At 35.5% G+C, this 13,016-nt stretch overlaps 1 protein-coding gene across 1 annotated transcript in view; it reads right to left on the reverse strand.

The window, feature by feature from the left end:
* LOC308065020 (venom phosphodiesterase 1-like) overlaps positions 1-13,016 on the reverse strand; it is a 65,905-nt gene that overhangs the window by 21,738 nt on the left and 31,151 nt on the right. Inside the window, exons 16-24 of the mRNA XM_080390456.1 lie at positions 12,813-12,879; positions 11,102-11,189; positions 10,187-10,356; positions 10,031-10,079; positions 9,156-9,310; positions 4,530-4,662; positions 3,955-4,032; positions 1,874-2,006; positions 69-225 (exon numbers count right to left, since the gene is read on the reverse strand). Coding sequence (XP_080246582.1) covers positions 69-225; positions 1,874-2,006; positions 3,955-4,032; positions 4,530-4,662; positions 9,156-9,310; positions 10,031-10,079; positions 10,187-10,356; positions 11,102-11,189; positions 12,813-12,879 — 1,030 coding nt within the window. The remainder of the gene's footprint in view (positions 1-68; positions 226-1,873; positions 2,007-3,954; positions 4,033-4,529; positions 4,663-9,155; positions 9,311-10,030; positions 10,080-10,186; positions 10,357-11,101; positions 11,190-12,812; positions 12,880-13,016) is intronic.

A 13,016-nucleotide genomic window follows, 5' to 3' on the forward strand; every position in this document is an offset into this window, starting at 1 on the left:
TGAGTGGATTACACTGGGAATTTGTTCAGAAAGTTCACTGACACACAGGAGCATAGAATTATACTTACAGCACAGCTTTCAGTGTTGTCAGGTCGATGAGGAATGATAAAAGACAAAGCATCCAAGGAGCCTAAACAGTTCAGTGGAGTAAAGGTCTTGTTCTTGCAACTAGTCAGAACCACAAAGTAATGGGTTGGGACAGGGATTTCTGTATTGCCTACGTGCCTGCAAAACAAACATTAATTAAGATGTATCTAGATACCAAGTATTAAAACTACTGATACCACTAGTAACTTGCAGAACTTGCGCCAGCACAGATCTTTCACTACTGTATGACTTTGATTTATTTTATAACTGAAATAAATTCTTGATGGGATATACAGCCTCATTATGTTTCACAAACAGCCAAACACACATGGATTAGTCCTTTTGCTACAAGCGGTCCCATTGAAACCGAGAGGATTACCTACACAGTCAACACACTATTTTACCAAAGCCAGAGATCTGTACATCCTGAAGAGGCAGAATAGACCACCATATTTGCCCCTCATTACATTAAGAATTTCAATCACATGAAACTGAATTGGAGAAGAATGACAAGAAAATTAGCTTCTGTTTCCTTGCCAGCAAGAAATGCCAGAATGATTACTTGTGGCCATGTGGTATAGAAACCAATTCAGGATACCTGATTGAAAATATCTTTGCCTCCTTTTCCTGTCTATTCTGTAAACATGGTCACTTTTGTGTGTAAACTTGTGAGGAGCTTAATGCTCCCCAAATTTGCTGTACATCTCCAGTATCCAAAAACTACCATCACTGAAGTCATTATACTGCTTCGTATGACTGACTAACCGCGTTGAACAAAACATGCTTATTCCAAACTGTAGACAACATTCTGTGGTCAACTGGCTATTACAGCACTCTGCTTGGAAGGAAGTTCTAGTCTCTCCTCCCTTCCACCCTCCTACTTCGTGGCAGAGCTGATTTTCCTATTCTCAAACCATTTTTGACAGATGTGGTATTAAGTCTAGCCTCGAATAAAACATCTCCAGTGACAGACTCAGCTATGCAGATTTCCCAGCACTTTTCTACTACATAAGTGTTCTTACGGCCACAAGGCATTTTCCCTATATTTGGAACAATCTGTTTGTTCTTATTCTGTTTTTAACTCCTCCTGCCCTCATTCACTAACATAAATAATTGCTCTTTATATTTTATTTTTTCTATTTTATAGATTTTTTTTAATGTAAGTCTCCTCATACATCTGTTTCTACACACAGATGAATTTTTAAATGTATTTTGTTATGCTACCAGAGCTTGCTTAAATGTGGCTGGTGTAAGCCATAGCTATGCAAAGATACCACTCAGGAGCATTACATTTTACTTTCCTGGTTATATGATTCAGTGAAGGCAAACACAGAAACCTGATCTTTGATAAAACACATTCATTTGAGACAACAGGGAGGAACAACAAACAGGTGAGTGAGCACAGCATGAAAGTGAGAAAATTATGCTTAAGCACATCTGCATATTTAGATGTCACATGTTCTCCCAGTATTTCTATTACAGAGGCCCAGAAATCTAGGCATACGTTTTGGGAAACAAATTACTGGTCTGTATCTGTGCATACAGATAGATACACATGCAACTGCAAAGCTTTTTCCTCTTTACTGGAACTTCAAGTTCTTCAGTACTGTATCTGTTTGCAAGATTATTTGCTGTTGTATGAGCGACGGTGGATGCAGTATTATAAAGGGAATACTTCATTCTCCATGATACTGGTTTCTTATTCTTTTTGCATAGAAGTTTTTTTCTGTGGAAATGCAGTGGGAAATAATCTGAAGTTTGACTTCTGGCTTTTCCATGTACTTACTGCTTAATTTCACCAAGAGTATCAAAATGGCCATCATAATTGTAATCAAACACCGGTCCACTGATAACATTTACTCCATTCCTTTCTCTAGCATACACCTGAAGAAGCACATTATGGAAATAGTCCCATATGTCTGTCATTAAAAGAAAATATAAGCATATTTTACATAAATTTGAAGTTATTTCACCTCTAAAGAAAAAGAACATATTTTCTTTTCTGCTATAGATGAATAATAAAAAGTTTCAAACTGAACCACCTGCAAAATTAGCTCTTTGTTACACAAAATTTGCATTTCATCAGAAGGAACATACTCACCACTGAAGAGGCATGGTAAATGTTATTATAGCTCTGCAAGGCCCATTGCACTTCTGGAGAAAATGCATTCAATTTGAAGCTGAAACTACAATTATTGAACTGAGAGGTCATTCATTTCCGGCTTATCTGCTAGCACTTGCAACTGTGCCAATTAGTAGGAACTGAGATAATGGCTTTGTAAGAGGAATATTCACTACCTGAGAGTCAGTCTAAGTCTACAGAACTCTTGTCAAATGTCACTAGACAATTTGGCTTATTTCACAGATGATATTTGAGAAAATACAGTTTGTAGGATATAAGCTAGTGAGACTATTCAGATATTTACAGCCATTATGGAAAAAAAAAACTCCAAAAAACAGGTGGGTTTTGGGGATTGAGGGCATCTCCGTCTTGCTTATGGTCTAGAGTAACTTTTTGTAAGTTTAATTATCTTGTAGAGTTTTCCTTGAAAAAATGGATTTTTCATCATGTCTGATGTACTTGGATGATTAAAGCCACTTAGCCTTTTTTGGATCTCTGTTTTTATACGACATGAGTGAATGAATTAATGAGATCTGAATGCATTAGAAGGGTAATTACACCAGTGCTTTTCCTCCAGCTTTTTCTTTACGCATTACCTCTTTCTTATCAGTGATTATAAACGAATGTGTGTCAGGCTGGATGAAAAGAGTTAAGGTAGCTGTCCTGGGTTCAGCTGGGACAGAGTTAATTTTCTTTAGTAGCTGGTGCAGTGCTGTGTTTTGGATTTGGTGAGAGAACAATGTTGATAGCACACTGATGGTTTTAATTGTTGCTGGGTAATATTTATACTAAGTCAAGGACTTTTCAGTTTCTCAGGCCCTGCCAGCGAGAGGGCTGGAGGGGCACAAGAAATTGGGAGTTAACACAGCCAGGACAGATGACCTGAACTAGCCAAAGAGGTATTCCATACTATATGATGTCATGCTGAGTATATAAACTGGGGGAAGAAGAAGGAAGGGGGGACATCTGGCATTATGGCATTTGTCTTCCTGAGTAACTGTTACGCATGCTGGAGCCTGGCTTTCCTGGGGATGGCCGAACACATGCCTGCTGATGGAAAGTAGTGAATTAATTTCTTGATTTGCTTTGCTTGCATGAGTGGGTTTTGCTTTACCTATTAATTTGTTCTTATCTCAACCCTCAAGTTTTACATTCCTCTCCAATTCTCCTCCCCATTCCTCTGGGTGAAGGGGAATGAGTGAGTGGCTGTGTGGGGCTTGGTTGCTGGCCAGGGTTAAACCATGGCAGTAGCTTAATAGAAACACCTGCCTGAAATTAATATTCCAAGATTAATATTTTCTAGTTTGAGTTCTTGTTTGATGAAACAGCCACTGTATCAGAGTTTTTATTGTTTACAAACTTCCTTTTGTCTTCTCTTGAGACCTTGCAAGAGGAAAGAAAAAATGTATTTTCATTCACTTTAAGCATTTCCCCAAGGGGATATTTTCATGAGAGGTTCATAGCTAGCTTTTAATGTTAGGTCAGCACACAGAAGATGAAGAGAAAATTCAAATGTGAACAGGTACACCTAAGCAGAGGTCAGACAGGACTATACAAAAAAAATTAATTAACTTACATAAATGCATTTTGAAATTTCAGACATCTACTTTTAAAAAGTTTAAAATATATTTACATAAGATCCGGATATACTGCAGGCCATGCATTAATGTTTCTAAGTCTTTGTCATAACTTTATCAAATCCAGAAATATAATTACAGAAAATTAATCAAAACTTTGCAACCTACCTCTGAAAGCTCCATACATGGGAACAATATTGCTGGTGAGTAAGGCATCATACTGTTCAAGAGCAGATGAATTGTAGTCTGCATAAAAGAACAAAGTGTAAATTAATGAAATACTATACAAAGACAAATTTGATTCATGTCACTATACATTGCAGGTACATGTAATTCAATTACATTTTACATTTGAGCTTGAGTGTATGTTCCCACTGCAAACATAACTCCACATTTGTTTGTAGAATCTCTTCAATAAAGTAATTATCAAAATTGACAATAGGAAATGAATATTCATACAGAGAAAGAGCCACTCACTCCAACCCTTTACATCTTTCCAACTAGTTTTCGTCTCAGTCAAGTTATTCCATTTTTTAACAAAAAACTTGAATGTTCTAAACTGAAAATATTTAGATACAAGTTGCCCTGCTTTTGGTCAGTCTACAAACACTGGAAAGCTTTTTCTGCCCAACACGCTGATCCAAAGAAGTTTGTTTTGGTGTTTGGGTATATGTTTAAACATAAACCCACATCCAGCTGATTAAGACTTTCTAAGCTCTAGCTATAAAAAGAACCATGCTCACTGGGAGGATAGAGGAAACTGCGGGTGAAGGTCAGCCCTGCTGGGTAGTCGGAACAATTTTGGCTCTGAGCAACAGGGATTCTAACATCAGCCCGCAGACAGTCTGAAACAGTGGGAGGAAGAGATGTGTTTTCCTGTGAAAAGGGAAAAAAAAAAAAATATTACACCCACGGCTGTGGCTAACCCAATGCTTTGTACGGTTATAACTTTCTAGAACAGACTTCATTGAATCTTCTATTTTCATAGTGAATCAGGTCAATGCAAGTAATAGACACTGATGTTTTCTGCCTAGTGTTTTTCCTCTACTTCTGTTTTTAGGTAATTCAGGGAAATCCTTATGCAGCATGTAAAATTGTAGTAGCAAAATAAGGTTATACCTTAGGCAAAAACAGGTGACAAGTTTGGCTCATTCACCAATTTTACATATTTCTGGAAACACAAACTTGATGTCACATCCTCCTGAAAAGCAGCTAGCCTATAAAGATGACACTATCACCTCATCTTAGCATCTGAGGACGCTGTCTCCATAATAAGAGTGTGTGCTGCTAAAGAGTGAAGGTTAAACAAATTCATAATAAATTCAGTACATTTTACTGGTCAGCTTCACTAACTTCAATGAAACATGTTAACATGCACACTAGCTAAAATCAAGCCAAAAGTGATTCTAATTCATATAATTTTTTCTATAACCTTTACTTTTTTCTCTATAACATTTTCTGTAACCTTTACCATAATTTTTACGATAACATTAACTGAAACATCAGAATATGCTTTTCCATGTTTAACTGCATTTTCCTTTTCATACTTATTTACATGTAATTTATTTTCATTTTGGTAAGAACGGAATGTATTTATTTGCTTTATACCTTTATAAATGATAGTTAAACATTGATTTTTGGTACATTGTTTATTTTGATTGGTTAAAATTGAGCAGAAATAAAGAACTGGAACTTTCTTCTCATGCATCTTCATACCCCTTGATTTAATTTCTTTACTTACTTTTATAAAAATTCTTGTAAATGCCCATATTATGGTCAGGTTGTATATTAATGGAAAATATATATACACCACATAGAATGAAATATAGAAGACAAAAGACTGCCTTTGCCACCTAAGCAGATAAGCTGTCATTGTCAGCCACATGTAAATCCCAATACAAAACTGACATCCAATTCATTTGAGCAATTTGTCCTTTCTAGTGTCCAAATCAATAAGGCAAGATTAATGGATGAGGGTCACTGAAGGAACCAATATTTTAAACTTAGTAATTGAGCTGTGATTTTCAACAATGAATGGCTTCAACTTCTTTATGGTCTCTGAAGGGAAACCTGAATCAAAGTAACAAAGGTCTGAGTAAATATGCCAAGAATTGTCCTGAAGAAAGCTTCATTATTCTCAGTAAATACCACGGTCACACTTAATGTTATCCAAATACAGCAGGGAATCTATTTTTGGCTTATATAATGAATCTGGGTTATTAATAGCATTCACATTTTCTTCAATATGAAGTGATGAGGACAACATTCAACTGTCTTATTACATCACGTTTCCTGAAACGAAGTACATGATCTATGAGCTCTAATCCAACTGTCAAGGCCAGAGGGGACAGTGTTTTAGAGCTGGCTGTCCATCACGTATGTAATACATCATATAACCTGTATTTTCACAAACACTCCCATATGTTTAGGAGATGAAGGCTGCTCATGGCTATTTCCATTGGACATTACAGGAAAAAAATCTCAAAGTGAAGAAATAAGAATTCATAATGAACCTACGAACTCTCAAAATAATGAAAAAGCAACAACTCAAGACTATTTCAGCTTGTTTTTTCAAGAAAGTAAACAATATCAAAAGCTGTTGAGAGATGAGAATGGCTGTCGGTGTCATCTTGCAATACAATGAGATCAACAGTTAATGCAACCCCAGATTGAAAGACATATTGCTAATGCTCTGTGAACACTCACTGCTACAGCCTCTCTTTGTTTCTTTTCCTCAAAATAGAGGGATAAGATATTTTTGTTTGTCAACAAGAATAGAATGATTCTCAAAGAAGGTGTTGAAAGTGCTCATTTATTAAGAAATGAGATCCTGACAGTGATAGCAACTGCCTCAAAACATCAGTCAGAAAAAAACATTCATCAGCAATTCAACAGTTTTAGCCCTTTGTCTCCTTGTCTTTCAGGTCAAAGAACCATAATGTCTTTTGAAAGAAACAGTTACAACTAAAAAATGGCTTTGCCTATCACATCATGCGTGACCTTTTCTGATGCAAGTTATTGTCTTTTGATGAGCTAGTAATTAATGTCAAGAAGCACAAACTATTTGCATTACAGACTTTCAGCACCTGCCGTTGTCTGTCATGTCAACTTCAGCCACCTCCAGGAATCTTTTTTCAGTAGTCAAGAAGAAAAAATACTAAACCGCAAAAAACAAAACTCCCATAATCTCCAGTGCACTGAGCTTTAGTTCCAAAAATCCCAGTGTTTTATACAAGTCTCATTGCTGTTTTCATCCCATTGCAGGATAGATTGGATTGTTACACATTTTAATATATTTTTACAGTAAACTTTAGTGATTCTACACAGCAAAACTGTTTAAATTCCACAAGTGTCTGCAGGCAGGTGGAGGGACTATCTTTTTGCAAGATGATCTGCCTTCCTCCCTGGCAGATGAATATAGAACCTCAAGAAAATAAATGTCCTTTAATCTTAAATTTTTCTTTGACTGAGAATACTAAGTAACCAAAACTCTACCTGACATCATTTATTTAAGAACTGTAACTATATACTATTCATAATAACCCTGATTCTGATATCACATGCAGATACAATAAGTCTGTGTGGGCTTGAATGGCCAGCCCAGTTTCAGAACTTTGAAATCACACAAAACCAGCAGAACTCCAGCCTGCATGATCGATTTTATTGTTTAAGCCTTTCTTTATAGCTACCTAATGACAATAAATGCCCCACCTTACAAATTGTGTAAATCACTGCACCAACTTTATTCACATCATAAATACCTAGGATGCAATAAAAATTCTGTAGAAATTGCAATCTTCTGTCATTCCCAAGTATTGTAGCCAGCTCTATCCCTCCGTACTTCCACTGCTGTTATAATTTATAAAGCTTTTTTCTCCTGATTAGTACATGCTGTAATAAAAAATCATTATGTCAGCTTACTCTATAAGGTATTATGTCAGCTGACTCTATAAGGTAAGTCAGTGAGTGAGCTCTGACACTGACGGCCTTTCACCATTGTGACTGTGAGAGTATTACAGAGGAAATTTATTCTTTCCTATCCCTTCTATAGAAAACATACATCATTGTGTTAGAGTCTGCTGTGAAATATATGCTCTAATACTTTAGTTTCAATCATTTGCTGCTTCCCACAATGTTGCATAAACCACTATAAGAAACTCCCACAAATACGTATTTCTGTTGATTTAGATGTTATATCAGGCAAGAACTTTCTTTATACACTTCTTTTCCAGTTAAGAATTTGGTTTCCAACAAAGGAAAATGTCTGAAAAGTTATTTGCTTTTATTGAGATTTTTTCTGCTGGTGCTGAAATATTAGAAAGACTCCATCTCTAGCGAGACTTTTTAATCCTTTTAAAGCAAAATCAGAAAAAAATCTGCCTACAATTACCTGGTTTTCATTATGGTAATTCACTTTCATAGTAAGCTATAAGAACAGATCTTCAAACATGACGAAGTAAAACAAATCTTTGTTGACATGGACATTTGTTTCACATGACTAGGAGCCTTCTTAGGGCTGGATTCATGATCTTTCACTCAGATTGTGAAAAATCAGTAGAAAGGATGGAATAAAACTTTCTGAAATATTGACATTCTAGCAGCATATATGTGATTAAAATAATTTCCCCATATTTATAGCAATAAAATAAGAAATTATGTAGACATCAATAACAGTTCCTTTCAGACAGAAAAATCAATGTAAAAGTTATTTCCTCAGGGCGACTTAGAAAAAAGGTCAAAATTATAGGAGGAATTAAACCCATGAATGTCCACTAGTTTACTGACCCTGAAAATTCTGTGTGTTTCAGAGCCACATACTTGTGCACTCTCAGAGGTTCATTCAGCTATAATTATATTTTTCAGAAATTATATAGCATGATAGGGAGCAAATAAACAGAACACAGAGAAATATGCATTAGTACAAACTGTCTTGGAGAGCTGTACAAAGGTTTGTTAAGTGCAGAAAGATCATGATATTCATATAAAAGCTTAAAAGTTGCTGATTTTGGAAATCACAGCCTGCTTTTCCTCAGGAATGACAGACAAGTTGGAGTACTGCCCTGACAGCTTATCCCATTTACAGAACTTAATGGAACTATTACAGGCTTAATGGAACCAGCTCACCAGTAAGTAGCTCTAATTCTTCTATATTTTTTGTGTCGGTAACAGGTGGCCATTCCTATTTTTTAAACAATATATTAAGATAGTTGAAATTAAAAACATATCAAAGACATTTTTTCTTTTTCAGATATAAGGGCCTTAGTCACATGATATCAATCAGTCCTTAACCAGAATTCCTGATGAATGAACCACATTTTCAATTCATTATATTACATATTTAAGAATAGTATGGGTATTTGATAACCTACAGGCTTATTCACAGTGTATGCAGTCCACAGTGGCATCCAGATATCATAGCTGTATCCGCTCACATACTGATGATGAGAAAGGAGGCAGTAGATATTGTCCTCCTGAAGAACTTTGGGTCTCCCATATGGCAAATGATATGAGTTTGCCTTCTGTACTAGAATTTAAACAATAATTATTAATTCATTCCTCTATAACATCCTGGGTGGCACAAAGGTTTAAAGGAGTAGAGAAAAAATGTAAATTAAAACATTAACAAATACAAATAAACCCTACAGTAAACATGGATGTATGTTTCTTTAAGATTTTAGTTTGAATGAAATAAAAAAATGTAGAAAATAGTTTTTATGTTGTTTAACGTAAAAAAGTCAGTGTAAGTATCAGACTTGCAAATTCTTGGTTTTATGCAATTTGATACCCATATAAATCTTTTTAACTTATCTTGCCAGTAAAGTGAAATTTACATCTTATTTGGCTAGGAAGCATTATAACACTTGCTAAGATTTCCAGAAAGCCCATAAAAAAGCACACAAGGCAAAGTTATGGTTACAAGGTGGGGAACAAGTGTTATTCTATATAGCCTGTAAGTGCTCAAGTTTTTTCCAAAGACCACTGAAACCTGTATGGTTTTTTCTGAGATTTTAATGGGAATCAGATCCAATTCCTATGCATAAATGTTGCTATAACAGTATCAGTTAGCAATTTTTAAAGAAATGCAAAGAAAAAAGAAAAAAAGTTATGCTTCTGACTTGGTCTTCCTACTTCACTTTAAATTGTAATTAACATTGCAAAAATTCCCACTGAAACCAATAATGTAAAATCTAAACTGGGCATAGATTTTAAAATATTGTTGTTCATTTAATTCCTTGCTACTTACTTTCTTCTGTGGTCAGATTTAACCTCTCGTTTAGCGCTGACTCATCTATCTGTAAAACATGACAGTCATTCAGAATGAAATCATAGTTTAGAAAACCAAAGAAAAGACAATACACTTGACAAAGACGATTAAAAAAACCCAGAAGCCCCTACTTACACCCAGGCATGTGCATCCCAGGTCATGTACGGGAATCAGATGGGAAACTGGACATGAAGAAGGAGATGAGTTTTCTTTTGCATGTGAAGGAATGTAAAAAGGTTTTTTTAAGAGGTGATTCAAGCTGCCATGTGTTCCATTGTTTGGTGCTGGTGTTATATGAAGCAAATCTGTTTAAACATTTGAAATTGAAAACATATTTTAAGACTAAAATGGCATTTTTAAAAGTCATTATCTTTGCAATTCTATGCATTCATTCTAACTATAGAAGAAATAGCTTATTCCATTATCTAAACCATTATGGTAACTGCTACCATCAACTTGCAATTTTCTAGGTATGAAAGTTCATTTCTATCTTCCACTGCATCAAGATTTGGTAATTATGTATTTGAATATCAACAGTATTTTTTTTTTATACAAGGCCATAATATTCATAAGTTTAGATGATTTAATGCAGAGTACAAATGTGACTACAAATGCATCACATTGTGAAGCGTATTAGCCTGTTGCATTTTTGTGCAATGCCTTAATCCATATTTTCTGAGGCGCATGCTTCCTAAATGCTCACTGCTGGGACTGCAATGGTCCATCTTAAGTTATGAACAAGAATGATAACTCTCTACGAGATTCTTATCCCACAGGTATCATTTCAACAGCAAGCCCATGGGGCAGGAGCACTTTTCTCTGTTTCTTTAGTGGAATACTTTTGCAATCAGAAACAACCTTCAAATCAGAATAATTTTTGGCAGTTAAACTTTTAGCACTGTACAGAAGACAAAAGCACAGAGCTTCAGTGTTCTGTGTGAAAAACCTAGCTTCTGAATGAATTCACTCAATTTTTTGTTACTCTTAGCTCACTGGTATTTGAAAACACCATTGGTTTAATATCTAAAGTACTGGATTGTTTCTACTCACCACACATAAGGTTGTAAACCTCAATGTTTTCAAAAGCATCCACTTCTGTTTTCTCTTTAAAGCTTGGGCCATATGCTAAGAATATAGCCTAGATTGTAATAAAACAAAAGTTGTTATCTAAAGGAATAAAAAAAAAAAAAAAAATCAGTTGCACTTTACAGAAACAGGGACCCTGGTACAAAAAAGTATTTTCACAGTCATAAAAGCTAAAATACAGGATTGTTCTGGTAAAGAAGGAAAATTTTGCCATTGCATATAATTTGAAGAAAAATGCAAAACAAAGTAATTTCTCAGGATACTTTGAACTATTAGAATGAATCTGGGAGGGGATATGTTCTTTAATACTTTGATGCCTACTTACAAAAATTGTTTGTTATGTTTCAAATTCACACATTTTTATGTTTTCATTGCAACAGCTAGTAGCAATGCCATTTCAAGCAGTGAAGAGTTATGACACAGGCAGATCCTATCTAAAGGCTAATATTGAGACAGAAATATAAGCAATGGTGGCGGTGGGTGGAGTTTTTTTTAATACATGTTGCATTTTCAAAAGTCTTTGGGTCGCTGAAAAGCCTATAGCCATGGCTAAAGCAAGGAGCAGGGAACTGCAGAGACCCATCCCAAGCTCAGCAGAGACCTGCATCAGTACCATCAATGGTACAATGTAGTGCTGGGCAGGCCTTGCTGGGGTCTGCAAGCACTGTGGCAGAACACTGATAACTACTTACAGTCCTACATTATTTCTACTACTTTATAAGCCTCCTGAGCTGCTGTAAGATACAGGAAACACAACAAAGCACGACAATGATCTGTTCTAAAAGAATATTCTTATATTCTCATAATAGAAAAAGAATTTTTAATTTATTTTAAGAGGACAACATTAAGATATTTTGCTCCTTTATAAAGAAAAAAAATCTTCCTCAGTCATTGTGCCACCAGCATAAAGTTATTTATGATTAAGGTTTCTATGGTAACCAAAATTTACCTTTTCTTTGCATACAAATATTCAGCACCATTCTAATCAGTATATTGACATATGGTTTTAATATACTTGTGAAGATCTAGAAGAATCTGATTCTCAGGCACAGAATAGGGGACTAGTAGTGGCATGCTTGACCTTACTTACAGGTTCACATCACAAAGTATACGAAAAACCAAACGCTCAAGACCTCATAATACTCTCATTGTAACCAGAAGTGAAAATGAGATGAAACTGCAATACAGGCTATACTAACATTCAGGTTATACTAATGACTTCTTTTCTCTGATGAAAAGAATAAGTCTTGTAAGAGAAGCAGAGACAGTGAGATTGAGTTTATTTGAGCACACAGGCTTTCAGGTGCAAAACTGAACTCCCAGAGCCTACGGAAATTTTTCATTCATTGCTTCAGTAGAAGAATGAAAGAATGAAATAATTCAGCGTCTCATAGCTAAACATACTATCCTGTTTACTGTGGTCTATGTGGCTCCATGGAGCTAAAGTGAGTCCAAACAAGTTTTACTACAGGATCTCAAGGAAGCAGGCCTCATACACATCAATGAAAGGAAATATGCATATGTGGGCCCAGTATTTGTCCACAGTTTATGTCTGGGTGACACAGAAGAAATATTACACTGCAATAAGTATAATCTATTCTGTTCTGGTGGTTTACCTAGCACATCATGATTCTCTATATAAGAAGGTGCAAGACTTGAATCAAAATCATCTTACCTCCATACTTTTAAATTCATTGTTATAGCCGTGGTTACCCCTATCACAAAATGTGTACCTTCCATCCCTAAGGAAAAACCATGAAATAGTGTAAATAAAAATGGCACAAATAGAACCAGTTAATAATAGTCATCCTGACTCACTGGACTTGGGATCATGTCTTAAGAACTGACTCTGGCATTATACTGTAGTACTTTTTGCTCA

The sequence above is a fragment of the Falco punctatus genome (assembly GCF_963210335.1).
Source record: "Falco punctatus genome assembly, chromosome: 5".
Lineage (NCBI taxonomy): Eukaryota > Metazoa > Chordata > Aves > Falconiformes > Falconidae > Falco > Falco punctatus.